Source organism: Mobula hypostoma, unplaced genomic scaffold, assembly GCF_963921235.1.
Source record: "Mobula hypostoma unplaced genomic scaffold, sMobHyp1.1 scaffold_66, whole genome shotgun sequence".
Classification (NCBI taxonomy): domain Eukaryota; kingdom Metazoa; phylum Chordata; class Chondrichthyes; order Myliobatiformes; family Myliobatidae; genus Mobula; species Mobula hypostoma.
Genome location: NW_026948201.1, coordinates 474,723 through 490,216, shown reverse-complemented (window position 1 = coordinate 490,216; position 15,494 = coordinate 474,723). Strand labels below are relative to the sequence as shown.

Below are 15,494 nucleotides of genomic sequence, written 5' to 3'. Positions count from 1 at the left end.
AGGGGGTGACGGAGATGGGGAGGGGATTAGGGGAGGGAGGGGATGACAGAGACGGGGAGGGGATGACGGAGATGGGGAGGGGTGTAGGGGAGGGAGGGGGTGACAGACAGGGAGGGGTGTAGGGTAGGAAGGGGTGATGGAGATGGGGAGGGGCGTAGGGGAGGGAGGGGTGACGGAGATGGGGAAGGGTGTAGGGGAGGGAGGGGTGACGGAGATGGGGAGGGGTGTAGGGGAGGGAGGGGGTGACGGAGACGGGGAGGTGTGTAGGGGAGGGAGGTGCTGACGGAGAGGGGGAGGGGTGTAGGAGAGGGAAGGGGGTGACGGAGACAGGGAGGGGTGTAGGGGAGGGAGGGGGTGACTGAGATGGGGAGGGGTGTAGGGGAGGGAGGAGGTGACGGAGACAGGGAGGGGTGTAGGGGAGGGAGGGGGTGACGGAGACGGGGAGGGGTGTAGCGGAGGGGGGTCTCGACGATTCACAAACTCCACATTCTCCCACATTCTCTGAAGCAACAGCAAGTTTTATTTATTTACAGCTGAACCCCCACCCCCCCAAACACAGGGGTCACCTCCCCTCTCCCCACCATCTCCCAGCATCCTGTGGATCACAGCCATCAGCTGCACAGCAAGATCCCAGCAAAACATTTCGTGCAGGATGACGAAGATAGAAATATTGTTGCTCCCCCTCACTCCCCTCATCCCCCTCACAGAGCTGTCACGTCCTGGCCCGTTTCTCCCCAGGGGGCTGACCCTGCGAGCGAATGGAGGCCGCCCAGGACCTGGCTCCCTCGGGGAGATGACGACGGAGGGGGGAGGGATTCCTCGTCCCCTCCGCCCACCGCCCCTGCTCTCTCTCGCAGGTCGATGCCCCCTAGGCTCGAATAGTCACTGAGGGAGTCCCCCTCCTTCCTCAACTTGCTTCCTCCCTCCTCTTCCTCCTCCTCGTCCTCGCTCCCGGGCTCCTCCTCGTCTTCCTCATCCTCCCCCTCATTCTCGTCATCCATGATCTTCTGATCCTCCGCCTCCGGATCTCCCCGCTGGGAGGAAGCCCTCCCGGGCAGGAAGGACCTCAGGATGCGGGCCCACCGACGGGTGCCATGGGCGCCGGTCTCCATCTGCCAAGGGTAGTAGGCCCCGGTGCCCCCGTACTCCCGCAGCTTGCACCAGGCTCCGGTCAGGGTCACCAACAGAGCAAACAGGAGCAGCACGAGGACCACAACCAGGCCCGTCCGCTGTGGCAGAGCATCCACTTTTACCTTTGCCTCCTCCTTGTTGTTACTGGGTGAAGTCTGGTCCCGCCGCGAACGGCTCAGCCTTTTCAGTGAGGCCTTCTTCGGGCCTTGCTCCACCACTGAGGCCTTCTTTGTCAGCACATCGCTTTGAGGGGTCACAGTCACGGTCCTCTTTGGGGTTTTGACCCACGGTGTGGCCGCACCCTCACCTGGGGCTGCAGCTGCGTTCAGCTTCTGGGCTGGGAGGTTGTCTGCCTCATCGCCTTGTGCGGGAGTGGCCACAGATTCAGCGGTCACCAGGGTCAGACTCAAGCACGTCAAGAGACCGAGGACAAGGCCACGGCTGGTCCTCCACGGAGGCATCGTCCCTCAATCTGTGGAGAGAGGGGAGAGGAGGGGCGTGGGAGGTTGATGGGATGGAGAGCAGTCAGGGGGATGACCAAGAGGAGGAGAGGGCAAGGGGTGGCAGGAGGAAGAAGAGTTCAATGTCAGTGAATGAAAACTCTGCCCCCTTTCACGGGAAAACCCTGGATCAAACTCCCTCCTTTCTATCCCTCCACCCTTCCTCTTCGTTGCTCTTCCCCTTTGCCTGGACAAGAGGGTACGGCCTATAATGCTGGGCACTAGGTTTTTTCAAAGGTGTTATTTCCTCAGGACTGTTTTCGTAGCCCGGGGGGAAATTACGCACATTAGGACAAGAAATCCTTCTTCGGGTCTTCAACATTTACCTGCTCCAGGGCTTTTAATGTAGAAGGAGGGCGTCAAAGTAAAAACGACAAAACTAACTTTAAAAAAGAAACGCAGTTCCTGTTGTTACTATCTCAGTTTAATTTAAGACCACACCCTTTTGCACATGCAGTACGAAGGAAACTAAAACGAGATATACGAAACCAACACGAAGGTGGCATTTCTGAAAAAAATACAATGCTAGAATCCCACCAACCCTGTACCTGATTCACAAGCTCAAATCAACCCATCTCTGTTTGAGGTTGAATTTTGGGTTTAGGTCATTCACACTTTGCAAACGGCTTTTGGTCACCAGTCTTCTGTCTAACGATGCATTTCCTAAAAGCTGTGAATACTGCAACTGGGGGTAGTTTAAAAGCAACACACATAAAAGTTGCTGGTGAACGCAGCAGGCCAGGCAGCATCTCTAGGAAGAGGTACAGTCGACGCTTCAGGCCGAGACCCTTCGTCAGGACCAACTGAAGGAAGAGTGAGTAAGGGATTTGAAAGTTGGAGGGGGAGGAGGAGATCCAAAATGATAGGAGAAGACAGGAGGGGGAGGGATGGAGCCAAGAGCTGGACAGGTGATTGGCAAAAGGGATACGAGAGGATCATGGGACAGGAGGTCTGGGAAGAAAGACAAGGAGGTGGGGGGTAAACCCAGAGGATGGGCAAGGGGTATAGTCAGAGGGACAGAGGGAGAAAAAGGAGAGTGAGAGAAAGAATGTGTGTATAAAAATAAGTAACAGATGGGGTACGAGGGGAGGTGGGTCATTAGTGGAAGTTAGAGAAGTTGATGTTCATGCCATCAGGTTGGATGCTACCCTGACGGAATATAAGGTGTTGTTCCTCCAACCTGAGTGTGGTTTCATCTTTACAGTAGAGGAGGCCGTGGATAGACATGTCAGAATGGGAATGGGATGTGAAATTAAAATGTGTGGTCACTGGGAGATCCTGCTTTCTCTGGCGGACAGAGCGTAGATGTTCAGCAAAGCGGTCTCCCAGTCTGCGTCGGGTCTCGCCAATATATAGAAGGCCACATCGGGAGCACCGGATGCAGTCTATCACCCCAGCCGACTCACAGGTGAAGTGTTGCCTCACCTGGAAGGACTGTTTGGGGCCCTGAATGGTGGTAAGGGAGGAAATGTAAGGGCATGTGTAGCACTTGTTCCGCTTACATGGATAAGTGCCAGGAGGGAGATCAGTGGGGAAGGATGCGGGGGACGAATGGACAAGGGAGTCGCGTAGGGAGCAATCCCTGCGGAAAGCAGAGAGGTGGGGGAGGGAAAGATGTGCTTAGTGGTGGGATCCCGTTGGAGGTGGCGGAAGTTACGGAGAATAATACGTTGGACCCGGAGGCTGGTGGGGTGGTAGGTGAGGACCAGGGGAACCCTATTCCTAGTGGGGTGGCGGGAGGATGGAGTGAGAGCAGATGTACGTGAAATGGGGGAGATGCGTTTAAGAGCAGAGTTGATAGTGGAGGAAGGGAAGCCCCTTTCTTTAAAAAAGGAGGACATCTCCCTCGTCCTGGACTGAAAAGCCTCATCCTGAGAGCAGATGCGGCGGAGACGGAGGAATTGCGAGAAGGGGATGGCGTTTTTGCAAGAGACAGGGTGAGAAGAGGAATAGTCCTGATAGCTGTGAGAGTCGGTAGGCTTATAGTAGACATCAGTGGATAAGCTGTCTCCAGAGACAGAGACAGAAAGATCTAGAAAGGGGAGGGAGGTGTCGGAAATGGACCAGGTAAACTTGAGGGCAGGGTGAAAGTTGGAGGCAAAGTTAATAAAGTTAACGAGTTCTGCATGTGTGCAGGAAGCAGCGCCAATGCAGTCGTCGATGTAGCGAAGGAAAAGTGGGGGACAGATACCAGAATAGGCACGGAACATAGATTGTTCCACAAAGCCAACAAAAAGGCAGGCATAGCTAGGACCCATACGGGTGCCCATAGCTACACCTTTAGTTTGGAGGAAATGGGAGGAGCAAAAGGAGAAATTATTAAGAGTAAGGACTAATTCTGCTAGACGGAGCAGAGTGGTGGTAGAGGGGAACTGGTTAGGTCTGGAATCCAAAAAGAAGCGTAGAGCTTTGAGACCTTCCTGATGGGGGATGGAAGTATATAAGGACTGGACATCCATGGTGAAAATAAAGCGGTGGGGGCCAGGGAACTTAAAATCATCAAAAAGTTTAAGAGCGTGAGAAGTGTCACGAACATAGGTCGGAAGGGATTGAACAAGGGGGGATAAAACCGTGTCGAGGTATGCAGAAATGAGTTCGGTGGGGCAGGAGCAAGCTGAGACAATAGGTCTGCAACAGGCAGGTTTGTGGATCTTGGGTAGGAGGTAGAAACGGGAAGTGGGAGGTGTGGGAACTATAAGGTTGGTAGCAGTGGATGGGAGATCCCCTGAGTGGATAAAGTCGGTGATGGTGTGGGAGACAATGGCCTGGTGCTCCTTAGTGGGGTCACGATCGAGGGGTAAATAAGAGGAGGTATCCGCGAGTTGTCGCTGTGCCTCGGCAAGGTAGAGGTCAGTACGCCAGACTACAACAGCACCCCCCTTTATCAGCGGGTTTAATAATAAGGTTAGGATTAGTGCGGAGGGAGTGGAGAGCAGAGCGTTCCGAAGGAGTGAGGTTGGAATGGGGACAAGGTGCGGTGAAGTCGAGACGGTTGATGTCCCGTTGGCAGTTAGCGATAAAGAGATCCAAAGCAGGCAGAAGACCAGAGCAGGGTGTCCATGAAGAAGAGGAGGGTTGAAGACGGGAGAAGGGGTCATCGGTGGGGGTGGAAGAGTCCTTGCCAAAGAAGTAGGACCTCTTGTCCCATGATCCTCTCATATCCCTTTTGCCTATCACCTGTCCAGCTCTTGGCTCCATCCCTCCCCCTCCTGTCTTCTCCTATCATTTTGGATCTCCCCCTCCCCCTCCAACTTTCAAATCCCTTACTCACTCTTCCTTCAGTTAGTCCTGACGAGGGGTCTCGGCCTGAAACGTCGACTGCACCTCTTCCTAGAGATGCTGCCTGGCCTGCTGCGTTCACCAGCAACTTTTATGTGTGTTGCTTGAATTTCCAGCATCTGCAGAATTCCTGTTGGTAGGTTAAAAGGCAGCCTTATCTATACTTTGTAAATATGGATTGTCCATCTGTGTTTAGCAAATAAATATCAAGCCCCATCGCAGGGCCAGTAGGGCTTTCCACCGAAACCGTCTCCGTCCGTATGATGCCTGCCGAACCCTGTGCTGTCAAATAAGGAAGCTGCTCTGTATCTACCAGTAACTCTCTCTCCCCAGTCATTTCATTCACGCCACAACGCTCGTCTTGACTAAGAGTTATTCTCACTTTGGGACGCATGAGCTTAACGTCCAAATACATACAGGATAGACTCTGAAACAAGATTTCTCCTCCCTCACTCTCCGAGGCCCATAAGGAACTTCCCACAATCACACGCTGTCCAGTGTCAATAACTCACTCGTGAACCCTGTAACACTCCTTTCCTATCCACAAGTGGATAATGAGGTCACCGTTCGCTCTTGAAGGCATAGACAGCTAGCAGAATTATCTGCAGCTTTATGTGAAAAAGACTAAGGAGCTGGTGGTAGACCTGAGCAGAGCTAAGGTACCGGTGACCCCTGTTTCCATCCAGGGGGTCAGTGTGGACATGGTGGAGGATTACAAATACCTGGGGATACGAATTGACAATAAACTGGACTGGTCAAGGAACACTGAGGCTGTCTACAAGAAGGGTCAGACCCGTCTCTATTTCCTGAGGAGACTGAGGTCCTTTAACATCTGCCGGACGATGCTGAGGATGTTCTACGAGTCTGTGGTGGCCAGTGCTATCATGTTTACTGTTGTGTGCTGGGGCAGCAGGCTGAGGGTAGCAGACACCAACAGAATCAACAAACTCATTCGTAAGGCCAGTGATGTTGTGGGGATGAAACTGGACTCTCTGACGGTGGGGTCTGAAAAGAGGATGCTGTCTAAGTTGCATGCCATCTTGGACAATGTCTCCCATCCACTACATAATGTATTGGGTGGGCACAGGAGTACATTCAGCCAGAGACTCATTCCACCGAGATGCAGCACAGAGCATCATAGGAAGTCATTCCTGCCTGTGGCCATTAAACTTTACAACTCCTCCCTTGGAGGGTCAGACACCCTGAGCCAATAGGCTGGTCCTGGACTTATTTCATAATTTACTGGCATAATTTACATATTACTATTGAACTATTTATGGTTTTATTACTATTTATTATTTATGGTGCAACTGTAATGAAAACCAATTTCCCCCGGGATTAATGAAGTATGACTATGACTATGACTATGACTATGGTATGATTTGGTAGGTTATTGTTTGGGTCTGGGAACTGCTTAAAAATTTTTCCCATATAAATTAATGGTAATTGCTTCTTTGGCTTACGAACGGTTTCATAGGAACGCTCTACCTTAGCGGGGGAAATACGGGACAAGGGCGGTCCCATATGGGACAAACCAATTTAGCCCAATATACGGGATGTCCCGGCTAATACGGGACAGTTGGCAACCCTAGAGTACATACATGTCACCACATACAACCCTGGATTCTTTTACTGCGAGAATACTTAACAAATATATAGAACAGTTACTGTAAATGGATCAATGGACAACAAAACTTGCAAATGCAAATAAATAGCAATAAATAGCGAACAAGGTCATCATCATCATCAGGTGCCATGCCCAGTCTGAGCTTTGACTGCCATAGCCCACACACTCCTGTTTCGGGTCAAGTGCGAATGAACAAGCAAGGTACAGAGTCCTTAGAGTGAGACCATAGGTTGTAAGAACACCAGAAAGAGAGTGAGTGTAGTTATCTCCTTTTGTTCAAGAGCCTGATGGTTGAGGGGTAGTAAATGTTCTTGAACCTGGTGTAGATGTTACATGATTATGTAATGTACAATATGTAATTTTACATTATTTTCTCTACTGCATGGTACTACTGCCGCAAAGAGGACAAATTTCAGGGCTGCCTGTAGCTTAATGTGAAAGAGACTAAGGAGCTGGTGGTAGACCTGAGGAGAGCTAAGGTACCGGTGACCCCTGTTTCCATCCAGGGGGTCATTGTGGACATGGTGGAGGATTACAAATACCTGGGGATACGAATTGACAATAAACTGGACTGGTCAAGGAACACTGAGGCTGTCTACAAGAAGGGTCAGACCCGTCTCTATTTCCTGAGGAGACTGAGGTCCTTTAACATCTGCCGGACGATGCTGAGGATGTTCTATACGAGTCTGTGGTGGCCAGTGCTATCATGTTTACAGTTGTGTGCTGGGGCAGCAGGCTGAGGGTAGCAGACACCAACAGAATCAACAAACTCATTCGTAAGGCCAGTGATGTTGTGGGGATGGAACTGGACTCTCTGACGGTGGTGTCTGAAAAGAGGATGCTGTCCAAGTCGCATGCCATCTTGGGCAATGTCTCCCATCCACTACATAATATACTGAGTGGGCACAGGAGTACATTCAGCCAGAGACTCATTCCACCGAGATGCAACACAGAGCATCATAGGAAGCCATTCCTGCCCGTGGCCATCAAACTTTACAACTCCTCCCTTGGAGGGTCAGACACCCTGAGCCAATAGGCTGGTCCTGGACTTATTTCCTAGTGTAATTTACATATTACTATTGAACTATTTATGGTTTTATTACTATTTATTATTTATGGTGCAACTGTAACGAAAATCAGTTTCCCCCAGGAACAATAAAGTATGACTATGACTATGACTATTTAGCATGACAAGGGTGAATACACAGTTAAAAAAAGATGCTCACCTGGTTACATTCGTTTATGGTAGACGGCTTGAAGCTGAACGCAAGTACGATTTCTGATTACCTGTATCACGTAGGAATTTGGAGAAACAGGAAAGTAACTTTAGCTGAAGGATGACGAGAGGCATTGATCATGTGGATAGTCAGAGGCTTTTTCCCCGGGGCTGAAATGGCCAGCACGAGAGAGCACAGCTTTAAGGTGCTGGGGAGTAGGTACAGAGGAGATGTCAGGGGTAAGTTTTTTTTAACGCAGAGAGTGGTGAGTGTGTGGAATGGGCTGCCAGCAACAGTGGTGGAGGCAGATACGATAGGGTCTCTTAAGAAACTGCTGGATAGGTACATGGAGCTTAGAAAAATAGATGGCAATGGGTAGCCCTGGGTTTATCTAAGCATGTCGCACCAGACAGTCAGCCATTCTTGTCTGGCGCGTGGTGTCAGGATTAACCGGGTCACGATATGAATGTTCCTGACTCGAACCTTGTATTTCTTTACGAGGCCGAGTGGCTAGCTCGGCGCTCAACCTGGCACGGATGGAGAACGTTCTCGGGGGTGGTCCGACTTGGATCTGAACTCGGGACCCTTCGCTCCGGAGCCTGGCGCTGGTGCCAATGCACCACCGGCCGGCCAAGCCCTAGGTAAGAGCATTTCTAAAGTAAGAACATGTTTGGCACAGCATTGTGGGCCGAAGGGCCTGTATTGTGCTGTAGGTCCTCTAAGTTTCTGTGAATATAATGCGTTGAATTGCCTAACGGTGCTGACGCTTTGCAACACATCAAGTGAGCTAAAAATCTTCTGTTGACGATTTTCATTTGTACTCACCAAAGTGTCCGACCATAATCAGCCAGCAGCGATGGATTCCGTAAGACCATAAGACATGGGAGCAGAATTAGGCCGTTCAGCCCATCGAGTCTGTTCCACCATTCCATTCTGGCTGATCCCGGATCCCACTCAACTCCGTACACCTGCCTTCTCGCCCTATCTTTTGACGCCCCAACCAATCAGGAATCTATCAACTTCTGCCTTAAATATACCCACGGGCTTGGCCTCCACCCCAATCCGTAGCACAGCTTTCCACAGACTCCCCACTCTTTGGCTGAAAGAAATTCCTCCTGTTCTGAAAGGTCACCCCTTAACTTTGAGGCTGTGGCCTCTCGTCCTGGATACCCCCACCACAGGATACATTCTCTCCACGTCCACCCTATCTTGTCCTTTCAACACTCGGCAGTTTCAATGAGATTCCCCCCGCATTCTTCTGAATTCCAGTGAGTACAGGCCCAAACCTGACGAACGCTCCTCCTGTGTTAACCCCTTCATACTCAGAATCATCCTCGTGAACCTCCTCTGGGCTCCCTCCAATGACAACACATCCTTTCTGAGATACAGGGCCCAAAACTGTTGACCACACTCCAAGTGCGGCCTGACAAGTCCCGTACAAAGTTTCAGCATTGTCTCCTTGCCTTTATATTCTACTCCCTTTGAAATAAATGTCAACATTACATTTGCCTTCTTTACCACAGACTCAACCTGTGAATTAACCTTCTTTCACGAGGACTCCCAAGTCTCTCTGCACCTCTGATGTTTGAAACTTCTCCCCATTTAGATAATAGTCTGCACTACTGTTCCTTTTACCAAACTGCATCATCATACATTTCCCAACACTGTACTCCACCTGCCACTTCCTCGCCCATTCTTCCAATTTGTCTAAGTCCTGCTACAATCGTCTTACTTCCTCAGCTCTACCTACCCCTCCACCGACCTTCGTATCATCCGCAGAATTTGCCACAAAGCCATGAATTCCACTATCTAAATCACTGACAAACAATGTGAAAAGTAGCGGTCCCAATACTGACCCCTGAGGAACATCACTAGTCACCGGCAGCCGACCAGAAAAGGCCCCTTTTATTCCCACTCTCTGCCTCCTGCCTGTCAGCCATTCCTCTCTCAGTGCCAGTCTCTTTCCTGTAACGCTGTGTGATTTTTATCTTGTTAAACAGTCTCGTGTGTGGCACCTTATCAAATGTTGTCTGAAAATCCAAGTAAATGACATCCACTGCCTCTCCTTTGTCCACCCTGATTGTTACTTCCTTTTTACTGACAGATTTGTCAGGCAAGATTTCACTTTACAAAAACTATGCTGACTTTGCCTTATTTTATTATTAGTCTCCAAGTATCTTGAAACCTCATCCTTAATAATAGACTCCAACACTTTCCCAACCACTGTTAGGCTATCTGGCCTATAATTTCCTTTCTTTTGTTTTCATAGAAACATAGAAAATAGGTGCAGGAGTAGGCCATTCGGCCCTTCGAGCCTGCACCGCCATTCAGTACGATCATGGCTGATCATCCAACTCAGAACCCTGTACCTGCCTTCCCTCCATACCCCCTGATCCCTTTAGCCACAAGGGCCATATCTAACTCCCTCTTAAATATAGCCAATGAACTGGCCTCAACTGTTTCCTGTGGCAGAGAATTCCACAGATTCACCACTCTCTGTGTGAAGAAGTCTTTCCTCATCTCGATCCTAAAAGGCTTCCCCTTTATCCTCAAACTGTGACCCCTCGTTCTGGACTTCCCCAACATCGGGAACAATCTTCCTGCATCTAGCCTATCCAGTCCCTTTAGGATTTTATACGTTTCAATAGGATCCCCTCTCAATCTTCTAAATTCCAGCGAGTATAAGCCTAGTCGATCCAGTCTTTCAGCATATGAAAGTCCTGCCCTCCCAGGAATCAATCTGGTGAACCTTCTTTGTACTCCCTCTATGGTCAGAATGTCTTTCCTCAGATTAGGGGACCAAAACTGCACACAATACTCCAGGCCTTCTTAAAGAGCGGAGTGACATTTGCAATCTTCCAGTCCTCCAGGGCCATGCCAGAAGCAAGTGATTCTTGAAAGATCGTGACCAATGCATCCACTATCTCTTTAGCACCCTCTCTCAGGACTCTGGGATGTAGTCCATCTGGTCCGGGTGACTTGTCCAGCTGAAGAACATTGAGTTTACCAGCTACCCAGTTACAGTTTCTCCACGACCGCAATGTCCTGGTGAAACCTTTCACCGTGCTCGTCACTGACTGTGAGATGATTTGCAGGGAAGGAGTCGAAATGGGAATGCAGAAAATGAATCTTTGGTGACATGTTGCACTGCAGGGTTTTGTACGTTTGAAGCGTGTTGCCAACCAGCTGCACGTAGTTTGGTGCTCTGTAGTTGTCAAGAGCATTTTCAACAGCATCTTGAATGCCTTCCAGGCAATTTTCTCCAGTCCCACGAGAAGTTCTTTGAATTGGACCAACAAAAAATGCCTTTCTTAATCTTGGCATCAGTTACTCTGACTTGAATTATGAATTGGAATGACAAATATAGGCGATCTCAAAAAATGATGCACAGAGGGGAAATCTTATGGTGATTTTCATGATCAGCAGCCAAAAATGCAAAAGATGGACCCACAAGTATTCCAGAAGCAAAATCTTAGTTGTACAGTGTAAAGAGGGGGTCAAACAAACTTGGGTTGCTTTGTCCGGAGTGGCGGAGACTGACGGGAGATCGGATGGAGGTTTATGAGATTACGTATGACATAGGTAGGGCAGACAGCTGGGAACTTCGGCTCCTCAGGGTGGAAATGTTTAATACCAGCGGGCACGTGTTTAAGGTGAGATGGGGAAAAGGTCAAAGGGGATTGTGGTGCTGGGTTTTCACTCCCTCAGAGAGCAGTGGGTCCCTGGTCTGTGGTGGTGGAGGCAGACACGATACAGGTTCGACAGATGCAGGGATGTGCAGGGACGGGGAGGAGGCGCACATCGGGTATGCAGGAGGAGTTTAGTTTAATTTGGTGGGAGGAAAGTGCGCAAGGAGGCTAAGGGGGGTTGGTTTGTCACTGAACTCTAACTAACCTAACAGAAAGTATCCTGACTGGCCACATCCTTCCTATAACGAGGTGACCAGAACTGAACTCAATACTCCAGGTGTGGGTCTAACCAGGGTTTTATAGAGCTGTAACGTTACCTCACGGCTCTTCAACTCAATCCCCTGACTAACGAAGGCCAACACACTAAACCCCTTTTTCACCACCCCATCAACTTGTGCAGGAACTTTGAGGGATCTATGGACGTTGATCAAGATCCCTCTGTTTGTCCACACTGCTAAGAATTCTGCCATTAACCCTGACCTCTGCCGTCAAATCTGACCTTCCAAAGCGAATTACTTCACACTTTTCCGGGCTGAACCGCATCTGCCACTTCTCAGCCCGACTCTACGTCCTGTCAACGTCCCGCAGTCACCCACAACAACCTCTACACCCTCCACAATTCCACCGACCCTCCTGCCATCTTCAGACTTACTAACCCACCTTCCACTTCCTCATCCAAGTCGATCCCCTGGATCGCAAGCCTCCTGACCTACCAAACGAGCCTGCCATGGGGAACCATATCGAATGCCTTACTGAAGTCCATAGGCACCACATCCACTGCTCTACCTTCATCAGTGTGCTTTGTCACGTCCTCGAAGAATTCAATTAGGCTCGAGGGGCATGGCCTGCCCCTCAAAAAGCCATGCTAACTTTCCCAAATTAGGCCATGATTAGGAGGTGAAGGCGAGGCAAGCAGAGGCTAGAGTGAGGGAACTCCTGACGTCTGATTGATTTAAGCACTGGGCCGCATTGAGAAGGTCAGGGTGTTGGGATCGGAGGAGAGCAACAGGCCAGTTTTGCTTGCTGCTCCGCGATGTTTACTCAGCTCTGCGCTGAACTGAGCCTGTGGCCTGTGGCCTGCTCTGGTGCTGAACTGAGCCTGTGGCCTGCTCCGGTACCAAACTGAGCCTGTGGCCTGCTCTGGAGCTGAACTGAGTCTGTGGCCTGCTCCTGTGCTGAACTGAGCCCGTGGCCTGCTCTGGAGCTGAACTGAGCCTGTGGCCTGCTCTGGAGCTGAACTGAGTCTGTGGCCTGCTCCTGTGCTGAACTGAGCCTGTGGCCTGCTCTGGAGCTGAACTGAGTCTGTGGCCTGCTCCTGTGCTGAACTGAGCCTGTGGCCTGCTCTGGAGCTGAACTGAGTCTGTGGCCTGCTCCTGTGCTGAACTGAGCCTGTGGCCTGCTCTGGAGCTGAACTGAGTCTGTGGCCTGCTCCTGTGCTGAACTGAGCCTGTGGCCTGCTCTGGAGCCGAACTGAGTCTGTGGCCTGCTCCTGTGCTGAACTGAGCCTGTGGCCTGCTCTGGAGCTGAACTGAGTCTGTGGCCTGCTCCTGTGCTGAACTGAGCCTGTGGCCTGCTCTGGAGCTGAACTGAGTCTGTGGCCTGCTCCTGTGCTGAACTGAGCCTGTGGCCTGCTCTGGAGCTGAACTGAGCCCGTGGCCTGCTCTGGAGCTGAACTGAGTCTGTGGCCTGCTCTGGAGCTGAACTGAGTCTGTGGCCTGCTCCTGTGCTGAACTGAGCCTGTGGCCTGCTCTGGAGCTGAACTGAGTCTGTGGCCTGCACTGGCTTTGTATCTTTCGGTAAACTCCAGTTTCTAAAGTTATATGTTATAATTATGCAGTTTTGTCAGTTTTAGTCTTGGTTCGTCCTGTGTTTTCTTGCGATATCATTCTGGAGGAACGTTGCATCATTTTTTAATGCATGCATTTCTAAATGACAGTAAACGAGGACTGATTGTCCTCATAATCTGAAAAAAAACCGTGAGCTGTTGGCCTCACTGCGATGGGAACGATATCTGCCTCTCCCTCGTTAGTGAGAGAGAGAAAGGCTTGCATGGCCGGTGCTGGGGAGGGGGAGGGTGTCCATCTGATGCTTTTGCTGAGGTGGGTTGGGGAGGGGGGATGTTGATGCTTGTGCATTTGAGAGGGGAGGGGGTTTTGGAGTTTTAACATTTTTCTGTCATTCATTCTTTGGGGGTTTTTCTCCCGTTTCAAGGATGTCTGTGAAGAGTAAGAATTTCAGCTTGTATACTGTATATATTCTCCAATATTCAGTGGAACCTTTGAAGTCACCTATATTTGCCCTTTCAATTCTTAATTCAAGTGAATTAAAAATGTTTCCCACAAAAGAAGCTGAGAAGTTTGCTATCTCGTCCAGGGATGCCTGGGCATGCTTAGGCAGGTCGGATGCTGCGTGGCAGGGCGGCTTTCAGAAAGGCTATCAATTTCCGTGAAGGATTTTGATATTTGAGGCAGATGTTTCCCAGAATAACTGATGCCAAGATGAAGGAAGGCACTCTCGTTGGTCCACAGGCCACCAATAACAAGCGATTCGAAGAACTTCTAGCGGGACTGAAGAAAATTGCGTGGAAGGCACTCAAGGTTGTTGCTGAAATTTTTGACAACTTTTGACAATCTTGACAACTACAGAGCACCAAACTACGTGCAGCTGGTTGGCAACATGCTTCAAACGTACAAAACCGTGAAGTGCAACATGTCACTGAAGATCATTCCCATTTCAACTCCCTCCCTGCAAATCTTGTCAGTGTCAGTGACGAGCACAGTGAAAGGTTTCACCAGGAGATTGCGGTCGTGGAGAAATGGTGTCAGGGCAACTGGAGCCCATCACAGCTGGCTGATTATGGTGGGACACGTCAGTGAGGACACTCAGACACCGACTACAGGTGAAAATCATCAAGAGAAGGTTTTATAGCTCAGTTGATCTGTTGCAAAGTGTCTGCACCGTTATGCAATTAAAAGCATTATATCCAAAAAAGGTTTACTTTCTGTTTGTCCACATTCTTTCGTGATACAAAGAGACCAAAGTTATATTTTTGCTCAGCTTCAGGTGGTCAAAGCAAAATTCTGAGGAAGCAACACTTTTGGAAAATATTGTTCTCCAGTGTAATAAATGAACTTTGAGCTTTGAACCGTTAAACTCCAAGAATCTTCTCCAATAATTTTCCCACCACTGAAATACAACTCACTGGTCTATAATTCCCAAGGATCTCAACCCTCAACCATCAGGAAGGAGGTACAGGAGCCTTAGGACCCACACCACCAGGTTCAGGGACAGTTATCACCCCTCAACCATCAGGAAGGAGGTACAGGAGCCTCAGGACCCACACCACCAGGTTCAGGAACAGTTATCACCCCTCAACCATCAGGAAGGAGGTACAGGAGCCTCAGGACCCACACCACCAGGTTCAGGGACAGTTATCACCCCTCAACCATCAGGAAGGAGGTACGGGAGCCTCAGGACCCACACCACCAGGTTCAGGAACAGTTATCACCCCTCAACCATCAGGAAGGAGGTACAGGAGCCTCAGGACCCACACCACCAGGTTCAGGGATGGTTATCACCCCTCAACCATCAGGAAGGAGGTACAGGAGCCTCAGGACCCACACCACCAGGTTCAGGAACAGTTATCACCCCTCAACCATCAGGAAGGAGGTACAGGAGCCTCAGGACCCACACCACCAGGTTCAGGATCAGTTATCACCCCTCAACCATCAGGAAGGAGGTACAGGAGCCTCAGGACCCACACCACCAGGTTCAGGGACCGTTATCAGCCCTCAACCATCAGGAAGGAGGTACAGGAGCCTCAGGACCCACACCACCAGGTTCAGGGACAGTTATTACCCCTCAACCATCAGGAAGGAGGTACAGGAGCCTCAGGACCCACACCACCAGGTTCAGGGACCGTTATCACCCCTCAACCATCAGGAAGAAGGTACAGGAGCCTCAGGACCCACACCACCAGGTTCAGGATCAGTTATCACCCCTCAACCATCAGGAAGGAGGTACAGGAGCCTCAGGACCCACACCACCAGGT

General features: G+C 50.3%; 1 protein-coding gene across 4 annotated transcripts in view; it reads right to left on the bottom strand.

The window, feature by feature from the left end:
* Positions 1-572: 572 nt before the first annotated feature.
* Positions 573-15,494, bottom strand: part of LOC134341793 (uncharacterized) — a 26,530-nt gene continuing 11,608 nt past the window's right edge. The window contains exons 2-4 of one of the 4 annotated variants that reach the window (XM_063039720.1): positions 7,764-7,824; positions 4,903-5,040; positions 573-1,603 (exon numbers count right to left, since the gene is read on the bottom strand). In XM_063039720.1, the coding sequence (XP_062895790.1) occupies positions 702-1,592 (891 nt within the window). In that variant the 5' untranslated portion in view covers positions 1,593-1,603; positions 4,903-5,040; positions 7,764-7,824 and the 3' untranslated portion in view covers positions 573-701. Of the gene's footprint in view, positions 1,604-2,179; positions 2,332-4,902; positions 5,041-7,763; positions 7,825-15,494 lie in introns of those variants that run through there. The other 3 variants (XM_063039719.1, XM_063039722.1, XM_063039721.1) reach the window with 3 other exon arrangements.